Source organism: Mixophyes fleayi, chromosome 4 (genome assembly GCF_038048845.1).
Source record: "Mixophyes fleayi isolate aMixFle1 chromosome 4, aMixFle1.hap1, whole genome shotgun sequence".
Lineage (NCBI taxonomy): Eukaryota > Metazoa > Chordata > Amphibia > Anura > Limnodynastidae > Mixophyes > Mixophyes fleayi.
Genome location: NC_134405.1, coordinates 40,112,402 through 40,133,263, shown reverse-complemented (window position 1 = coordinate 40,133,263; position 20,862 = coordinate 40,112,402). Strand labels below are relative to the sequence as shown.

Sequence of the window (20,862 nt, the reverse complement as noted above, 5' to 3'; positions counted from 1 at the left end):
CCAATTCTCTTAGCGATACCAACTGTTAATACCACGTTAGGCCGCGGACAATCCTGTGAAAGATTAACACCCAGCGCTGTCTATGAATGACATATTTCAAATAAATAAAATATCCGGCGCCATGTTGTGATTGGCAAATGGCTTTTTAAGAAGCCGTGTCAGTCAGACCGCGCCTGAAGTACAATAAAATTAGATTATTTATTACATGGATTTGTGTGTCACTTTGACTATCTGAGAACTAGGACAAAATAACCCGGATACATTACTACCAAGATGGCCGACAGCCTGACCTGGAGCTGAATGAATGAATGACGCACCTGCCTAATATGGTCGTCGGGCTGGAGTAGTAAGATGGCCGGCTCCTCGTTATAGAGGGAGGCGAGCCGCTTAACCGAAGAGTACCAAGATGGCGGCCAGATCTCAGCCAATGGGAAGTCCTGTCGGTGGTCTCCAAGGAAACTGTTGCTCAGCGACAACTGTCATCAAAAGTTGGGGACAGCAGCAAAGAGACCAGGTGCCACATTGGCAGGAAAGAAGGTGGGTGCCCCCTGGTAGAGGTAAGGTTGGGGTTATCTCATTCAAGTATTCTCTCTCTCTCTCTCTCTCTCTCATATATATATATATATATATATATATATGTTTTTGTGGTACCCATCGATTGCACCATGTAACTGAATACCTATCTCCCTTTTTTCCTATAACCTGTGCCTATTTTGGGACTGACGTAGAGCTCTTTATAGATAAATGGCTCATAAATGTATAATAGCATTCATCCTGTGCAGTATTAACTATTTTAATACTTTGTGGTATTTATAGCTGTGTATCCTGTACTGGGAAGCTTTGTAGGGCACCATAATGTCTGCCGGTGTTAAACCCCCGATACATGAACAGATCACTGAGCTACAGAAGAAAATACAGCTGCTGGGTGAGACAATGATATATTTATTTATTTTTTACACTAACAAGCAATCAGGTTTTTTTTCTGTCCAGTGCAAGTTAACACCTAATTGCAATGTTAGTTAATAACCCTTTTATGCTCTTATGTTGATAAAAGTAATATCAATAAAGTTGAAATCTTTAAAATTATTTAATAAAAGAAATCCAAGGCACTTTGCATTTCATGTAAAATGAAAGTCTAGCATACTTACCAACTTTCTACTCTTTCCCTCAGGGAGATCCCGGAGGGCAGGGGGAAGTGTGAGGACGGAGGGGGCGGGGCGCGGTGTATTACTTCATTTTGGCCAAGCCCCACGACGCGATGACGCTTCACTGTGCTGCCAGGGGCGGGGACAAATTTGTCACATGCACAGATAAGAGCATAAGACTGAATTGGTTAAGGTGGCTGGTTTACCCCACCTCAGCCCTGTTTATAAAAACTGTATAAAAGAGTGTCTAGTAGCCGGTTAAAGTAAAAAAAAATAATCTAGTGGTAGGTGTTTATGCATTTAAAAGCTCTTATAAGAGCTATATAAGACAATAAACATCAATGGGCCTGATTCATTAAGGATCCTAACTTGAGAAACTTCTTATTTCAGTCTCCTGGACAAAACCATGTTACAATGCAAGGGGTGCAAATCAGTATTCTGTTTTGCACATAAGTTAAATACTGACTGTTTTTTTATGTAGCACACAAATATCAACTTTAAATTTCAGTGTACAAATAAGCTATCAAGTATTTGTGTGCTACATGAAAAAACGGTCAGTATTTAACTCATGTGCAAAACAGAATACTGATTTGCACCCCTTGCATTGTAACATGGCTTTGTCCAGGAGACTGAAATAAGAAGTTTCTCAAGTTAAGATCCTTAATGAATCAGGTCCAATATCACTAACATGCTGCTTGTTCCTATGAGACGGCTGGTCCGCTGTGTCCCTATGATTCACAGATTAAAGCTCGCCCTTTTATCCATCTCCTCCCCACATTGAGCCCAGCATCTTGCCTCCGCGCTCTGCCAGCTACCCAGCAGCTCTGATTCATAGGAAGAGGTCAAGAAGGACTGAAACATAACTAGTTTCAGGTGCCAGTGAGGGAGCCTGGTGACGGCAGCGAATACTCTCCTACCGCTGACACCACATTGAGGTGCGGTTGTCACTCACAGTTGCTCATTGGCTGGTTTGACCAAGGAGCAATAGTCAGTGACAACTAGTCGCTGACAGTCCAGCAAAACCATTCCCCTCACCGAAACCCCTGAGTTATTCCAGTCAGGAGGAGGGAGGTAGATCATTAAAGTTACATTTGGACGGAGTTCTTTAATTAAAGTTTTACTGGGCTGACACTCTAATAATGAATGGTAACAGGGACGATACAGGGATCGAAAGAGATATTGCATGATGGAAATCCTGTTCAGATGATCTACCAAGACAGAATGATCCGTTCGTACTTGGATATATTTTCCTTCTCTGTGCTTGTGCTGGTATTGAGCGCCTCTTAGTAACTGACTGTTGTGACGTGACAGATGGCGATCACAAGGCTTACCAGGAGAGCTCCAGTTGCACAGTCCAGAAGAACGGGGAGAACATTCAGTTCTTACGGCAGGAGACCAAAAAGTTGCATCGGAAGTTGGCTGATTTGCTTGCGGTAAGCAGGTTCATGTTAACGCCCTGATAGGTCACGTGCTTCAGGCACAATCTAATTACACGTATCCTCTGTCTCACGTTCATCCCTATTTCTCACTCCAAAGTGAGTGTAATCCCCAAAATGTTTTTCGTTTTAAATAATAGGCAACTTCTAGCACAATCATTGTGGTAGAATTACAACTTCCAACTTAACATGCCAACCGTTGACTCATGAGGCGCACTGGGACTTGTAGTTCTTCAACTGCCTGTTATCTTGCTATTGAGTAGATAATAGTGTACCCATAGTTCTCATCCCATGTGTTTCTCAGGGTGATGAAAAGGTGATAAAAGAGGCTTTTCATAGCCACGCTGTGGAGAGAGCAGCGATGAGGAGTAAAAGTGGACAAGTAAGTGTGCACTCATTCATATAGTATTATGTTTTTGTTTTGCTGTTAGTACGACTTATGTGTTCCGTTTGTATCAAATATTATTTTACGACTGTATCCTATAAAACAAATCTACTTGTGATAGAATACATAGGTGTTAGTTTTCCTTCCTTGGTTACAGCCCACTGTGATATTCTATATATCTTTTCTTACTATATCCTGCTTTGTTTGTTTTATTACTGGATGTTCTCCCTCCTTTCTCTTTAAACCACATGTTTACGTTTTTTAAGCTGCTGGACATTGCACTAGGATTAAATGCACACCTAGCAAGTATATAAACTCCATTAATACACCTTTATTGATGTCCCAAAGGCAGATGTTAATAATAATGTCAAGTTATGTCTAGTTAAAAAAAGAGAGAGGACAAGTTTGAAGCAATATATATTTTTTTCAGAACTGTCTAAATAATTATGTATTTAGAAAATAAGGTGACATGAGTGAGGAAAATCCAAAATCTCTCAGCAATATGAAATTATTGTTCAATATTTTGCTTGTTAGAATCCTCCAAGAACTGTCATTCTAATTGTTTTAGAGATGACTTTTTGAACTGTAGATCTCCTTTAAAAACACACTAACTGTATTTTTTAGAAGTTTCACCATATGATTTATCTAATGTAACTATGAAGAAATATTTTTATATAAAAAAGTATATTCTATGGCAGTGCCTACTACAAACAGCCAATCTTTAGCAACATCATCATTTATCATTCATTCTATTTGGGGGTAACCATGGATTATAGAGGACGCTGCACTGGAGTAGGCACTTAATCATCTTCACCTTGTTTGTATTCTTACTATTTTATAAAACATTGGTGTTCAGTGTTAGGTCCTGTAGGACTGTACACACTTCCTGGTATTACAGTACCTAAAACATCATTGATTTGTGCGAGCAAAAATCAGCTATGTTTTAGGTACCAAACCGACTTTGCGCTGAATTGAATTCCCCCAATTGTTTGCAGGAAAGGATCATGGGAGGGACATGAGAGGGAACCAAAGGGACATCCCATCCTAGGACCAGCTTTCTGCAGTGTGTAGCATACTCACAGTTCCCCATATAAAATGTTGTTACTTAAAGACGGAACATAAAAACAATAAGAGAAAGAAAATGAAGGCATTAGTGTCTCTTTAATATGTAATAATGTCAGTAAACAAAAAAGAAATCTGTTTTTATACAATCATCATTATCACCATTTATTTATATAGCTCCACTAATTCCGTAGCGCTGTACAGAGAACAGAGAACACTCATATCAGTCTCTGCCCCATTACAGTCTAAATTCCCTAACACACACACACACACACACACACAGGCACAGACTAGGGTCAATTTGTTAGCAGCCAATTAACCTACCAGTATGTTTTTGGAGTGTGGAAGGAAAACGAAGCACCCGGAGGAAATCCACGTAAACACGGGGAGAACATACAAACTCCTCACAGATAAGGCCATGGTCGGGAATCGAACTCATGACCCCAGTGCTGTTAGGCAGAAGTGCTAACCACTGAGCCACTGTGCTGCCCCAATGTAGTTAATTAGCCTAAACATTTAAGGTGTGGATGAAAACGTCTAGCCATTGTTGACTTTGCGGTGCTGGATGTCTTCTGCAGCGCAGAACCTTGTAGACACAGTAAAGATATAGTTTACGATGTAGTTTGTAGAAAGATATGATTTCTATAAGAAGCGAAACAATATGTATCATGGTAATGGCAATCCATTGACTCTTTGCCCACGCCGTGTCCTCTCAGGCCGCTATCCAGCTGATGGACCAGAAGCTCTGTGACAAGGTGAAGCGTCTCAACGCCTTACGCCACCAGACGGAGGTTCGGAGGAGGCGTCTGGAAGAACTGCAGACAGAATACAAGAAGAATGAAGCCGGGAAGTGGGCCAAGTCGGGGAAAGATGATAGCGCTGCACTGGAAGAACAGGTAAGCACGCAATCCTATGACACTGGGGGGTCAGTCTGTGGGCAGGTGGTGCTCAGTTGGTAAGAGCTGATTCAGCAGAAAGAAAGGTCTGCTAATTCGCCCTACGTTACAGTCACATATCATGCAACAGCTTGTCAGTCACCACGTGATGGGTAACAAGAGAGGTAATGTTTCTCCATCGTCTCCGTTACATGTGTCTCCAAGCTTACAATCCTTAAGTCACTGGTCCCTGCACTGTTTGTCACTAAAACATCAGTTCAGTGCCATCTTTTCATCCTGAGGTGGCCCCAAGTTTTCACATCAACCAAGAGTTGGTGGTACCATCCTTGTGCCAGCACTCTCAAAACCCCAAGGTACTGTTGCCATTACTTCTCCGGGCCACAGGAGTTTCATCAATTTGATGCTCTGTTTGTTCTTTTTGATGGGCATAAAAGGATATGCAGCACCTCGTCTCAGGGGATTTAGAAGGTTATTTAGTTAGCCTATTCTGTGGCAGGGTTGCATATTCTGTCTGAGCTATTTTTGAATTTAACAGTTGTAAAACAGATTAGCAAACCAGCACACCTTTTGCCATGCTGTCACAGCGAAGGGAGGGTTTGGGAAAAGAAAACAAGGTGTAAAAAGTGCTGAAATGATTTTGTCAGTTCTTGGGGTGAGTCTTCTACTGATTAATTGTCCATACCTTCTAAACTTCCTCAAGCAGCAGAATTGTGCAAAGAATTTGTGAGTGTGCTATGACATGTTTATTTCTGGTTCTTTTAAGATAACTGTTTTGCATTCATATTTCTGTATGTCAATTTGTTACTGCTATTCTAATTCCATACGTATTATGACTTTTTGTTAACCTCCATTTAATAATGTTTTATCTTTGTGTTCTTAAATAATTCATGTGTCAGGTACGCTTGGTTTTTATAACGGTGCATTTATACAAGATATTGTGTGGTTTTCAATGTCTCTGATTAATTTATGTTGTCATTCTATTTTGGGATAAGTCAGAGATAACGAAAGACTTCATAAGAGTGTTAGCTCTTGAACTAAATCTTTGTGGTGGCAGGACTTTGTGTTTAATAATAAGTGTGAGCTATATGTTTTTGAGGATTTAGCCAGACCAGGAGGTCGTGTTTTGATTGACACTTTCACCCTCACTTGTCACACACGCCCAGGTTGGAATTCTCATTGCACGCTAACATATTACGCAGAGCTTTACACTGAAGGGATCATGATAAAATTAAATAACATACCGTGACATGAAACAGAACGAAAAGATGGCCCTGCCCAAACGAGCATACAACCAAAAATGTGTGGGGAACACTTGATACATAATGTAGTGTAAGAACGACTGTAGCTGGTGGTGGTGAAGGTGTGTATGTGTCTGCTGTAAGGTACAAGTATTATCAGCCACCAGTAATAAAGCAGCCATTAGTGACTGACATTTCTGTACAGCTATCATAGAAAAAAGCAAATCCATCTCGCTCTAAGGTTAGGACTTCCTCATCATTTCTACCTAAGAATTATTTATAATTATGTAGGAAATACAAAATGAGGGGGTGCTCTCACAACCAAGGTGAATATCAAGAGAAAAATGGTGAAAAGAATCACCTAAGAGAGATTGTTGACTGAGGCACTCCAGTCCCTTGAAAAATTATTTAAAAACAAATTTTATTGAAAATTATCTATAAAATTGAATATACCAGATAACATCAAAGTCGGCGAATATTAAAATAAAGAAGTGATGAAAAATAAAGATAAGTGCTAGAAATGGTTAAAAATACCCTTCCGGGAAGCCGGTGGTCACAAAATTGTGACACTTATAATTTACTGGGAATAATACCCATAATTATGGACATTGTATCAATGAGATTCAAAATAACACAGTTTATTGAGATTTAATTACATTCCCTATATTCATTGATACATAGTGTGTCACATATAGCCAGCGAGTGTGTCCACTCTAAATTGAATAACCGTAGTGTAAGAATGCACTTGTAGGGGTTATAATTATCAAAACCACTCAGGTGTGATAGTCTGACATAGACATACAAAGGAACTTAAATTAGTGTATGTATAGTTCCAAAAAATCAGGATTGGTACTCTAACCCAGCACCCTCTCATGCAATGTGTGAAAGAGAGGGGTTAACTTTATCATAACCACAGAGGATTTCCTTCTAACGCATATCTGCTGTATTAGGGATTGAGTCAGTTCTGCCTATAATCATACTGATAGTAAAGATCTGACTAGCGATATTAAGGGACCTCCAGTCACCTCCTGTTTGTCAGGCAGTATTGCCCTGGTGTTAAAACCCTAAACAAAGCGCACTGCAAAATTCAAAATTAACTACAACATTAGATAGAGTGTGACACGATCGCGGCTAACTCCGCTGACCGGCTTCACATTTCCGGGTGTGTGACGTCACGTGTGACGCGTGACCCGACGTACGTTTCGCTGTGATCGGCTTAGTCATGACTAAGCCGATCACGGCGAAACGTATGTCTATGTCAGACTATCACACCTGAGTGGTTTTGATAATTATAACCCCTACAAGTGCATTCTTACACTACGGTTATTCAATTTAGAGTGGACACACTCGCTGGCTATATGTGACACACTATGTATCGATGAATATAGGGAATGTAATTAAATCTCAATAAACTGTGTTATTTTGAATCTCATTGATACAATGTCCATAATTATGGGTATTTTTCCCAGTTAATTATAAGTGTCACAATTTTGTGACCACCGGCTTCCCGGAAGGGTATTTTTAACCATTTCTAGCACTTATCTTTATTTTTCATCACTTCTTTATTTTAATATTCGCCGACTTTGATGTTAAAATTTGTTTTTAAATAATTTTTCAAGGGACTGGAGTGCCTCAGTCAACAATCTCTCTTAGGTGATTCTTTTCACCATTTTTCTCTTGACATTTCTGTACAGCTACCAGTTGGAATGAGAAGAGACAGATTCTTGTTCTCTATGGTCGCAGTAGTTCTGGTGACAGCTGATTCCATCAAGGAGGCCACAGAGATCACCAAAGAAGGAACAGACATGGCAATAGCAATTTTATTATTATTATTATTATTTTTATCATTTATTTATAAGGCATCACACGGTTTCCGCAGCGCCGTACACAGTAAAAATAATGGACAGTACAGGGAATAACAGTACAAAACAATAAACGAGTAATACCAAGACTTCAGAGGCTTCAGGCAAGGCAAATATATTGAAGTTGTAACAGAAGAGAAGGTAGCGAGACAGGAGGGAGGAGGGCTCTGCTCATACAAGCTTACATGCTATAGGGAGGGTAGACAGACGGCAGGCACAGAGGGTGTCGGAGGAGGGGAGCAAGCGCTCCCCTCTTCTGAGGAGGAGCGAGGTGAAGAGAGTGAGCGCGGGGAGAGGGTTAAGTGGAAGGCTGGTAGGCTTTGAGGAAGAGATGAGTTTTGAGTGCCCGTTTAAAGGAGCACAAGTTAGAGGACAAACGGATGGAGCGAGGGAGGTCATTCCAGTGCAGGGGGGCAGCTCGGGAGAAGTCTTCAATTCTGGAGTGGGATGAGGTGATTAGAGTGGAGGAGAGGCAACGGTCATTGGCCGATCGCAGGGACCGGGCGGGAGTATGGATGGAGAGGAGATTGCTGCCCCTTATATCTCCAGAGTGGGAGAAAGCCTTGGAGGTGAGGGTAAGAAGGTTAAAAAGGATTCTCTAGGGGAAGGGGAGCCAGTGTAGGGCAAGGCAGAGAGGGGAGGCAGAAGAGGAGTGGCGAGAAAGGCAGATAAGCCTCGCAGCCGCTTTGAGTATAAAACGAAGGGGGGTGAGTTGAGAGCGGGGGAGGCCGTCGAGGAGAAGGTTGCAGTAGTCAAGCTGGGAAATGATAAGCGCGTGGATAATAGTTTTGGTTGCTTCATGAGATAGGAACTCTCTGGGTCCAGCAGCTGAACTAAGATGGTGTTCAGTAGATCTTCTAAACAACTCTATCCTTGGTGTGATGACAGTCCTTGGTACCATCATGTAATTTCCCTTTGCCTTCCCAAATTGTTTTACATATGTGAGAAGATGTGGGAGGTAGGGCACAGAGCCGTTCACATGCCAAGGTCTATGGCCGTATATCCCATTAGTTGTTGGAGGATAGGACCTTTCTATGACTGTGTGCCTGCCTACAGTCGGTGGTCAGGATCTGTAGGATGGTGATCACACACAGTCATATGCGGCAGTAGCCAGTGGACTGATTAAAACGTGACCTTTTGTGTTAAAACGCTGTACTCGTAAACTCTGACCAATTTCGACTTATAAGGTCATTCTCAGTGGGTCATGTACACTGTAACAGGAGGGACAAACTCTGCGGTCACACAATGTATTCTACCTCTTCATGGTCTACTTCTGTCATCCACAGAATGAAGCTACAGAACAGGAGGAAACTCCTCAGCAGGTTAAATATTTTCTATATGACCAAACTCTGCTCTGCTGCCATGATTGTGCTGTGCAGTATAATCTAATCATCGCTCAAACATACGCTTCTGCTCTCCTCATCTGCTGCTTCTTTCTGCTCTTTACCCGGCCCCCTGTTTTATATCCCCCTCTTCTGCCTCCTCCAGACTCTTCGCCTCTTGGAAAACAGACTGGAAAAAGCACAGATGAAATTGCAAGAATCTGAACATATACACAATGTATACCAGAAGCTTAAGACCCACATGCAGGTGATGTACCAGAAGGACCAGCAGTGTTGTGTCTCTGTCATCTCTCAGTGGCTGGGTCCTGTGTGTTACATGCACTGAAACTGACACTGTTTCTGCAGGAGGAAAGTCTGACTTTCCAGTCACAGCTGGATCTCATAGAGGCTGAAATCCTGCGTCAGAGACATGAATTAAAGGAACTGCAGATGATGAACAAGGATGCAGTGATGTCACGGGACATGGCTCGGGTATACTGCAGGCAATACCATGCCATATATACCAGTATTACACACCTCCTCTCTATTACATTATACACAGTACAGACACCTCTGGGGGAGATCCCAGTAATATTTGTGTATTATACAGCTCCTATCTATTACATTATACACAGTACAGACACCTCTGGGGGGAGATCCCAGTATTATCTGTGTATTATACAGCTACTCTCTATTACATTATACACAATACAGACACCTCTGGGGGAGATCCCAGTAATATCTGTGTATTATACAGCTCCTCTATATTACATTATACACAGTACAGACACCTCTGGGGGGAGATCCCAGTAATATCTGTGTATTATACATCTCCTCTCTATTACATTATACACAGTACAGACACCTCTGGGGGGAGATCCTAGTAATATCTGTGTATTATACAGCTCCTCTCTATTACATTATACACAGTACAGACAACTGTGGGATTATATTTTAGTAATGCCTGCATTTCCTATGCCTTTATCTTTTTCAGGCAGAACTTCAGCGCCAGGAGGAGGAGTTTCACCGTGAGCGCCGGGAGAGGGAGCGAATCCTGCAGGACTACAAGCGTCAGGCAGAGGAGAGACGCATGTATGCAGAGCGAGCAGAAAGGAGGGTGAGAGCAGTTTCTAAACAACTACCTGTCACTCTCACCGGGATGATGGTTGGAATTGTGCAGGGAAAAATAAGAAAAGTAGTAACAGGAGAGGAATATATGTATGACACCCAAACCAGCAGCAGAGAACATGGGACTTGGAAACCTGTGTACTTGTTCCTCTAATAATCCATTTTCTCTGGAAGGTGTTCACCAGTACACCCAGGTCCTACTACATAAAGTTCCTAAAACTCTACTAGGTCAAGTGAGTGTGTCAGAACTGAAGCAAGGAGACACACAAAGGTTAGAACACCCACAGATTCCTGTATAAACCAAAGATAAAGCAAAAAAAGAAAAAAAAAACCCAGAAGACAATCCCCACTAACAGAAATTACACATAACCAAAACAAAAACATAAAATAATAACATAACATGATAGACAAAAACAAGCATAAAGAACAGAAGGCTAGAGGCCAACGAAGAGGGGGTGGGGGGTCTTAAACATGGTGTCATTAATGGAACAAGAAGGAACTAAAAACTGTGCCTAGGGACATTGGACATCAATTTGTAGCGTACCTCATGTACACCACTAAACATTTTGGTTTTGCGCTGCTATGGTCCACTCAGAGCACATCAAGATACAAGGAGGAGAGGCAGAAAAGTCTTTAGAAGCTGTATTGTACAAAAGTTAAATGTCACTTTAATAGCCCAACCTACTACCTCATTAGGCCGGTTACCCACTGGCTTTACATATGAGTGAAGAAACACAAGTGCAGACCACACGTGAAAACCCGGATGCTTTGCATTTGCACATTAATTTGACATACCTTATATCCGCGTTTGATATTTGGTGAACAAGTTTGCATGCGTCTGTGAATCCATTCAGATGCAAGTGGCACAGACAGCTTCCAGCATGTAGAAACCCCATTGGAATGAATGTCCCATTGAAATGAATGGCCCATTGAAATGAATGGGAAAAGCAGAAAAATAGTATGCCTCAAATCATTGTTGTCTTTATCTTTTCCCTCGTAGGCTCAACGTGTTACTCTGCCAGGGGAAGATGCTCCTGTGGAGACACAACAGGTTCCAAGTGGACAGGAGGAGGAAAAAGTCATCCGCACCTACCAGGAAGCCTTTCAGAGGATCAAAGAGACCACAGGAGTTACAGATACACAGGTTAGAGACTCGGGTGGAAAAGTAGAGGCTGGATAACTAGAGTGGGTAGAAGTGGAAGTTCGATGACGATGGGTGGGTTTGAGTTAAAGGTTGACACAAAGACGTGTGTTCTAGAATTCCAAGAGTGAGGAGATTCTGAAATTTCTTCTTGTCTTTGAGGTTTATCGCAGGAACAGCCATTTGGCCTATCACAACTCAGTCATCTATCCATCTGAATAACTCCTTCTCCACATTGCAAAAGTTAACTGTTTCTTCCCCTTATCTATCCATTAATCAGGAAGTGGTGCGACGTTTTACGGCGCAGGGAGAAATACACAGACACTTGGATGAGATGAAGAGTGAGAATGAGAGGATCATTGTTCGTCTGAAAGAGGAAAAGGAGAGACTGCAGGAAGCTTTCCAAGAGCTGAAGTACTCAGGGGAAGCCAAGCTGTCCAGGTACTATAATCATATGCTCACGTATGTCAAATCCACTGAGATAGACTAAGATACGGGAGGACACAACTACATATTATGGACAGTTCACATGAATATGTCCGTGTAAGCGGGGCCATGCGCTGACCTCTTGTGTTCCTCGTGTCCCTTCCATTTCCTCAGTGGTCAGCAGGTTCTGGAGGAGCTCCAAGCTCATCTACAGAAGGAAGAGAAGAGAAAAGAGAAATGCAAGGAGGAGCTAGAGAAAATGTCCAAAATCCTGACTACTGCAAAATCTGGAGTGGAGCACCTAGCCAGCAAGGTCCAGCATATCAAGGTGGTGAGTGTCCTGCTAACCCTGGAGCCTATTATGGAGAAGCCTTTGATAGAAGGCCTTGTTAGATAACGCTGAAGCAGTAAGGCGCTTGGTAGCTGATTTACGGATATCTCTACTCCCAGCCCAGGAGCTATTTCCCCGCTAAGGATCTGTCTACTCAGTCGGATGAGTATGTCCTCGATCTTCTGGCCACTTCAGAGCAGAAACTGCAGAAACTCTTGGAACAGCTGGAAGGACAGGACATCGGAGAGGTCCTCCAACAGATGGAGGAGGAGGAGGTGGGTCACATGGGGGCTAGTGGGTGAATACTGGACAAGATAAAACTTAACAAATCCAATTTATAGTATTTATCAGTCTTTGATTGAATTTAAAGCATTTATAACATTTTTGTAACAAACACCTAGGGTCATAGGTTATTTATAGCATTATTTGCTTCCTGATTTGAATTGTGTCATTAGTATAATAAGACCAGTTATATAGGTCCTCTAGGTCAGGCTTAGGCAATGTATGGATCTCTCTCTGTTCTGGAGGTACAATTCCCATCATGCCTTGCTAGACACACTGGGGATTATGGCTCCATAAGAGCACAGGTTGGCTGTCATAGCTGTAGATTATAAGGATAGTTCAAGTTATAAAAACACACAATCAGCCTAATTTTCATATAATATACAGTGGGAGGCACATTATCCCATAGATAAGAAATATATATTAAAACTATTTTATCACTTAGAACAGCTTTTAATTCGGAAAAACCACATTAACCTTCCAGATATATTGGGGTTATTTATTAACTAAAGGCAAATATGCAGTAATCCCATAGTAACCAATCAGACATTGGCTTTCATGGCTCTTGTGCAAGTTAGGCTATGAAAGAAAATGTGTGATTGGATCTCATGGGTAATTTTCCCTAAATATTAATGTTATCTATATTACAAATGCCCGCTATCTCTCAACGAGTCTTTGTTTTTATACCCCCAGTTCCAGGCCAGCATCGAGGGCAAACTCCCAATTTACAATGTGCGCATCCCACTGCCGGCACCAGCCAGGCCGGATACATTCGAGGGTAAGTGATTCTGGCATTAGAAATAATTATAGAAGTAGAAATTCTGATACCTCTACTGATGACATAAAGATTATAGAATCTTATGCATGTCTTTTGATAAGGCAGTGGTCAGCGGAAGGTTGTTTGGGACCTGCATGCAGCCCTCTGCAATTTGATTCACTGCTAGGTTATTCTGATGTCACGGACTGAGTACAGTGCATGCATGCAGTCTATGTAGCAGATTAGTTCATGAATAGACGGTGATGTCTTTTCTGGTGCTGTGATTTCATTATGTCATCTGACGATTCCCTGCAATGTTGATCCACGTCTGGTGAGTCAGATATACGGAGGCAGGGCAGTTTTTTTGCCATTCCACAACACATCATACCCTTTCTGGCGCTTATTTCCTAGAGATTGGTCCTCTTAGTCACTGAGGTTGAGTATAAATCCAGAGCGGTATATCTCATCATTCTCCTCTACTCTTGACGGTTGAAAATGTAACCCCTTCTGGCCAATGTTAATGGGTGCTGGTTCTGGGTTGGTAGGACAATGGGAGGGGAATGATTATTTCCTGGATAAATAGAAAGTTACAACGCTCGTCATTAAGCTTGCTCAATATCTTCAGGCAGATCGGGAGTGGGGCAGTTTTATAACCTACTTGACAAGAGCGTAAGTGCAGCTATTCCATCATTGATGGACAATCAAGGTATCAAACAGTTCCTGTGTAGTGCCACGGTCGTTTATAGCTAATATATGAGGGGATTGACCTACTGACTCCTGTCTCCAGGGATTTCCTTTGTTTTCATTTTACCTTGGAGGAAGTAAACTCTGAGCTCCTTTCCCAATGGCAAAGCTCCAGAACGAAAGGTATAACCATAGAGCTTTATAAAAAACCTAGATCGTTTTTGGCCCTAAGCTTCTTGAGGCTTTCACTCAATTGTTGGCTGAGGGCTTGTTACCCCCATCCATGTTGGAGGCACTAATTATTGTTATCCTTAAACTCACTAAGGGCCTGCTATATCTTGACGAATATAGCTTACTTGTTGTTCATGGATGTTAAATTCTGGCAAAGCCTTTGGCACTGCACTTAAATAAACACCTAGAATTATCAATGCCCCTATGAAAATAACCCTCCAAAAAAGGGGGCAACAGAATTGTTATCGACTCTCTATACGCATTCACTTAAGCAGGTGACCTTCGACGGCCTAGCAGCATTATGGCTGAAATGGGATGATGACCTTGGCATGCTGACAGATGAGGAATGGGTTTACATGCTTGGGCACACTTGCCATGCCTACAGCATGTGACAAATACCAGCAAGTGCAACTTAACATCCTACATAGAGCATAATTTGGGGCGCCTGGTCGGACTGTCCCAAAATTAGATGCATGGCGGGGTCCTTTTGCCACTTGCTGTGGGAGTGTCCAAATATTCTCGAACACCATAAAGGAGGAGTGCATACAGAGGACTGGTGTTCCCGATCCTCTTTTTGCCCCTAGGATATGCTTATCGGTATATCACTCATTGGCTACAGTTATTATAGCTTGGATGGCTTTGAGAGGCCTCATCTTACATAAGTAGGAGGTCCTGGTCAATGGTCACAATGTTGTGACCAGTCTATTGGGAGTATAGGAACTGCTGATAGAATATTCTCCAGCTGATAATTACTCATTACTTCCTATAACCGTCTCTGTGCTTCATGGGAAATAAGAGTAATTGTCTTTGTCCAGCTATATGTTATTTTTTGTGTGCACTGTATTCTCAAAGTAAGAGGTTTGAAAAAAAAATGCTAACTGAGACCTATATAATAACATCATCAATAATAATAATATAATGACAACAATATTTAAAGTACTTTTTTGTAGGGTTTTGTAGATTTTCCTTTTGGGAGGGATATTTTTTCATTTGCTTGTGTTTGTGCATTTGTAAAGGCAACACTTCAATATAAAGCATTCATATTACACAAAAACACGGGCCACAGGTTCTACCGTCAGAAAGGATACAGGGTAACCCAGCTTCCTTCTGCAGTATTGGCATTACTAATTAGCAGCCTGAGACCTGTAGGGTTGGTGAAGTAGGAACAGAACCCTGATACCTGGTATGGTTGGTCATCTAGCACAGAGGGTCACTGCGTTTTTGACATCCGTCTCCCTCTCAACAGATGACGAGGACAGTGGCGAGGATGAAGGAGACGTGGTGACTCGAGCCACTCTAAAGAGACAGTCACAACAAATCGTAGAGTCTAAGACCAAGAGAAAATCCCGCCCTAAGAAGAGAAAGGGGAAGCAGTGACTTGTGTCCTACTAGAGATGGGTCATCTACCTGCCCTGTTCATCTGTTTTGTAGAGCTATACTCATTTACCTGTAATGCTCATTAAACATACATTTAACCTACCTGTTGTTGTTTGTTAGAGCTACCAACCTATCTTGCACTATATGTGCATCTACTGGAGCACATGACCCTTCGTGATCTCTCCTTCATGACTTGTTTCTTACAGCTACACTGCATGGCACCCCCACCGACTCTACAAACACCTTATTCTGTTATATCTACAGTCATCTACCTGTCCTGCTTCATAGATCACACTCATCTACCTGTCCTGCTTCATAGATCTTGTTATGAACGTTTTGTCGCTATCCAATAACGATTGTCGAATTTCGATTTGTGTTTCCAAAGCACAAAGATATTTATTATCCAAAAGTACAAAACAAGCAAATGAATTGCGCAGATTAACCGATTATAAATTTATTGGATTTCTAGCTATTGCACATAAAATCATATAAGATATAAGATTATCCAAAAGTAGCAGAATAATTGAAGCGAAATAAAAACAAGTACAGCCGTTACTTATCGCAGGCGCCCTGGATCCAGTGAACAGTCATTCAAGTCTGAAGTCTGTGGTCAAAGAAGACTGGTCACTAGCTCCAAAGCCCCTGCTTATATGCAGTCAGTGGATACAGTAAAACAATGCAGATGATGTGGCTTGCTTCTATTGGTCCAGCCTTCAGGAAGGTCCAGTGTACTGCAGATCATAGGCCAGTTGAAACCAAAATATCCAAAGGTGGGGGTCATCTCTCCAGGGGATGTGCTCCGACTTTCCTGCCAAGAATCCAGTTTCAACTAGTCTATTAGCATTTTATAGTCAGTATCACTTTAAACATTTATTCCCTAACATCGCTAACTAGAGTATGCAATGTGCGATCTCTTCGGCAAATGAACCGGACAGCTGCTGTTGAATAGGGGATTAAAATAATACCAAACATGACACATTTCCTATAACCTGAACCTTATGTTTCACCAACATGCATATAACTTATAATACTAAACATAAATACTGCTATATTCTGATATAAATAACTATGTGTTACAACTACAATTAATGTGTACTAATTACAAATGTGTGGTTCATGTGAATATATATAAAAGTGTAAAAACTGTTATTGCCACGTGTTGCAGCTGGACACGCCGTAGCGTGCTGTACGCATATTTTCAGACAAAGACAACCAAGTTTGGCCGATATTAATTGAAATTACTTTATCCAATTTGCTGACTTCGATAATCTATACTCACATTCCTGTCATGATTCATAGATCTACACTCATCTACCTGTCCTGATTCATAGATCTACACTCATCTGCCTGTCCTGATTTATAGATCTATGCTCACCGTCCTGTCCTGCTTCATAGATCTATACTCATCTGCCTGTCCTGCTTCATAGATCTATACTCCTCTGCCTGTCCTGCTTCATAGATCTATACTCATCTGCCTGTCCTGATTCATAGATCTATACTCACCGTCCTGTCCTGCTTCATAGATCTATACTCATCTGCCTGTCCTGCTTCATAGATCTATACTCCTCTGCCTGTCCTGATTCATAGATCTATACTCATCTGCCTGTCCTGATTCATAGATCTATACTCACCATCCTGTCCTGCTTCATAGATCTATACTCATCTGCCTGTCCTGATTCATAGATCTATACTCACCTACCTCACATGCTTCATAGATCAATACTCACCTTTCTGTCTTGCTTCATAGAATATAGCTTACTTGTTGTTCATGGATGTTAAATTCTGGCAAAGCCTTTGGCACTGCACTTAAATAAACACCTAGAATTATCAATGCCCCTATGAAAATAACCCTCCAAAAAAGGGGGCAACAGAATTGTTATCGACTCTCTATACGCATTCACTTAAGCAGGTGACCTTCGACGGCCTAGCAGCATTATGGCTGAAATGGGATGATGACCTTGGCATGCTGACAGATGAGGAATGGGTTTACATGCTTGGGCACACTTGCCATGCCTACAGCATGTGACAAATACCAGCAAGTGCAACTTAACATCCTACATAGAGCATAATTTGGGGCGCCTGGTCGGACTGTCCCAAAATTAGATGCATGGCGGGGTCCTTTTGCCACTTGCTGTGGGAGTGTCCAAATATTCTCGAACACCATAAAGGAGGAGTGCATACAGAGGACTGGTGTTCCCGATCCTCTTTTTGCCCCTAGGATATGCTTATCGGTATATCACTCATTGGCTACAGTTATTATAGCTTGGATGGCTTTGAGAGGCCTCATCTTACATAAGTAGGAGGTCCTGGTCAATGGTCACAATGTTGTGACCAGTCTATTGGGAGTATAGGAACTGCTGATAGAATATTCTCCAGCTGATAATTACTCATTACTTCCTATAACCGTTTCTGTGCTTCATGGGAAATAAGAGTAATTGTCTTTGTCCAGCTATATGTTATTTTCTGTGTGCACTGTATTCTCAAAGTAAGAGGTTTGAAAAAAAAAATGCTAACTGAGACCTATACAATAACATCATCAATAATAATAATATAATGACAACAATATTTAAAGTACTTTTTTGTAGGGTTTTGTAGGTTTTCCTTTTGGGAGGGATATTTTTTCATTTGCTTGTGTTTGTGCATTTGTAAAGGCAACACTTCAATATAAAGCATTCATATTACACAAAAACACGGGCCACAGGTTCTACCGTCAGAAAGGATACAGGGTAACCCAGCTTCCTTCTGTAGTATTGGCATTACTTATTAGCAGCCTGAGACCTGTAGGGTTGGTGAAGTAGGAACAGAACCCTGATACCTGGTATGGTTGGTCATCTAGCACAGAGGGTCACTGGGTTTTTGACATCCGTCTCCCTCTCAACAGATGACGAGGACAGTGGCGAGGATGAAGGAGACGTGGTGACTCGAGCCACTCTAAAGAGACAGTCACAACAAATCGTAGAGTCTAAAACCAAGAGAAAATCCCGCCCTAAGAAGAGAAAGGGGAAGCAGTGACTTGTGTCCTACTAGAGATGGGTCATCTACCTGCCCTGTTCATCTGTTTTGTAGAGCTATACTCATTTACCTGTAATGCTCATTAAACATACATTTAACCTACCTGTTGTTGTTTGTTAGAGCTACCAACCTATCTTGCACTATATGTGCATCTACTGGAGCACATGACCCTTCGTGATCTCTCCTTCATGACTTGTTTCTTACAGCTACACTGCATGGCACCCCCACCGACTCTACAAACACCTTATTCTGTTATATCTACAGTCATCTACCTGTCCTGCTTCATAGATCACACTCATCTACCTGTCCTGCTTCATAGATCTTGTTATGAACGTTTTGTCGCTATCCAATAACGATTGTCGAATTTCGATTTGTGTTTCCAAAGCACAAAGATATTTATTATCCAAAAGTACAAAACAAGCAAATGAATTGCGCAGATTAACCGATTATAAATTTATTGGATTTCTAGCTATTGCACATAAAATCATATAAGATATAAGATTATCCAAAAGTAGCAGAATAATTGAAGCGAAATAAAAACAAGTACATCCGTTACTTATCGCAGGCGCCCTGGATCCAGTGAACAGTCATTCAAGTCTGAAGTCTGTGGTCAAAGAAGACTGGTCACTAGCTCCAAAGCCCCTGCTTATATGCAGTCAGTGGATACAGTAAAACAATGCAGATGATGTGGCTTGCTTCTATTGGTCCAGCCTTCAGGAAGGTCCAGTGTACTGCAGATCATAGGCCAGTTGAAACCAAAATATCCAAAGGTGGGGGTCATCTCTCCAGGGGATGTGCTCCGACTTTCCTGCCAAGAATCCAGTTTCAACTAGTCTATTAGCATTTTATAGTCAGTATCACTTTAAACATTTATTCCCTAACATCGCTAACTAGAGTATGCAATGTGCGATCTCTTCGGCAAATGAACCGGACAACTGCTGTTGAATAGGGGATTAAAATAATACCAAACATGACACATTTCCTATAACCTGAACCTTATGTTTCACCAACATGCATATAACTTATAATACTAAACATAAATACTGCTATATTCTGATATAAATAACTGTGTTACAACTACAATTAATGTGTACTAATTACAAATGTGTGGTTCATGTGAATATATATAAAAGTGTAAAAACTGTTATTGCCACGTGTTGCAGCTGGACACGCCGTAGCGTGCTGTACGCATATTTTCAGACAAAGACAACTAAGTTTGGCCGATATTAATTGAAATTACTTTATCCAATTTGCTGACTTCGATAATCTATACTCACATTCCTGTCATGATTCATAGATCTACACTCATCTACCTGTCCTGATTCATAGATCTACACTCATCTGCCTGTCCTGATTTATAGATCTATACTCACCATCCTGTCCTGCTTCATAGATCTATACTCATCTGCCTGTCCTGCTTCATAGATCTATACTCCTCTTCCTGTCCTGCTTCATAGATCTATACTCATCTGCCTTTCCTGCTTCATAGATCTATACTCCTCTGCCTGTCCTGATTCATAGATCTATACTCATCTGCCTGTCCTGATTCATAGATCTATACTCACCATCCTGTCCTGCTTCATAGATCTATACTCATCTGCCTGTCCTGATTCATAGATCTATACTCACCTACCTCACATGCTTCATAGATCAATACTCACCTTTCTGTCTTGCTTCATAGATCTACAATCATCTACCTGTCCTGATTCATAGATCTATACTCACCTACCTCTCATGCTTCAGCGATCTACACTCACCTACCTGTCCTTCACAGATCTGCTCTCATCTACCTGTCCTGCTTCATAGATCTACACTCACCTACCTCTCATGCTTCAGTGATCTACACTCACCTACCTGTCCTTCACAGATCTGCTCTCATCTACCTGTCCTGCTTCATAGATCTATACTCATCTGCCTGTCCTGATTCATAGACCTATACTAACCTTTCTGTCTTGCTTCATAGATCTACAATCATCTACCTGTCCTGATTCATAGACCTACACTCATCTACCTCTCCTTCAAAAATATACTCTCATCTACCTGTCCTACTTCATAGATCTACACTCATCTACCTGTCCTGATTCATAGATCTACACTTACCTACCTCTCATGCTTCAGCGATCTACACTCACCTACCTGTCCTTTAC

The 20,862-nt window shown here is 41.5% G+C and overlaps 1 protein-coding gene across 6 annotated transcripts; it reads left to right on the top strand.

The window, feature by feature from the left end:
- Nucleotides 1-64: 64 nt before the first annotated feature.
- Nucleotides 65-15,805, top strand: ODAD3 (outer dynein arm docking complex subunit 3). Of its 6 annotated transcripts, none has more exons than XM_075206694.1 (15): nt 67-541; nt 839-925; nt 2,457-2,578; nt 2,886-2,963; nt 4,745-4,924; nt 9,311-9,346; nt 9,513-9,614; nt 9,713-9,838; nt 10,341-10,463; nt 11,475-11,618; nt 11,896-12,056; nt 12,216-12,372; nt 12,492-12,647; nt 13,348-13,432; nt 15,573-15,805. In XM_075206694.1, exons 2-15 carry the CDS (start codon nt 856-858, stop codon nt 15,701-15,703), a joined length of 1,671 nt encoding a protein of 556 aa, XP_075062795.1. In that variant the 5' UTR covers nt 67-541; nt 839-855; the 3' UTR covers nt 15,704-15,805. The 6 variants fall into 6 exon arrangements, with proteins under 6 accessions (XP_075062798.1, XP_075062797.1, XP_075062796.1 ...); XM_075206692.1 differs by having other exon boundaries at nt 68-537; nt 817-925; XM_075206693.1 differs by having other exon boundaries at nt 68-557; nt 817-925.
- Nucleotides 15,806-20,862: the final 5,057 nt, after the last annotated feature.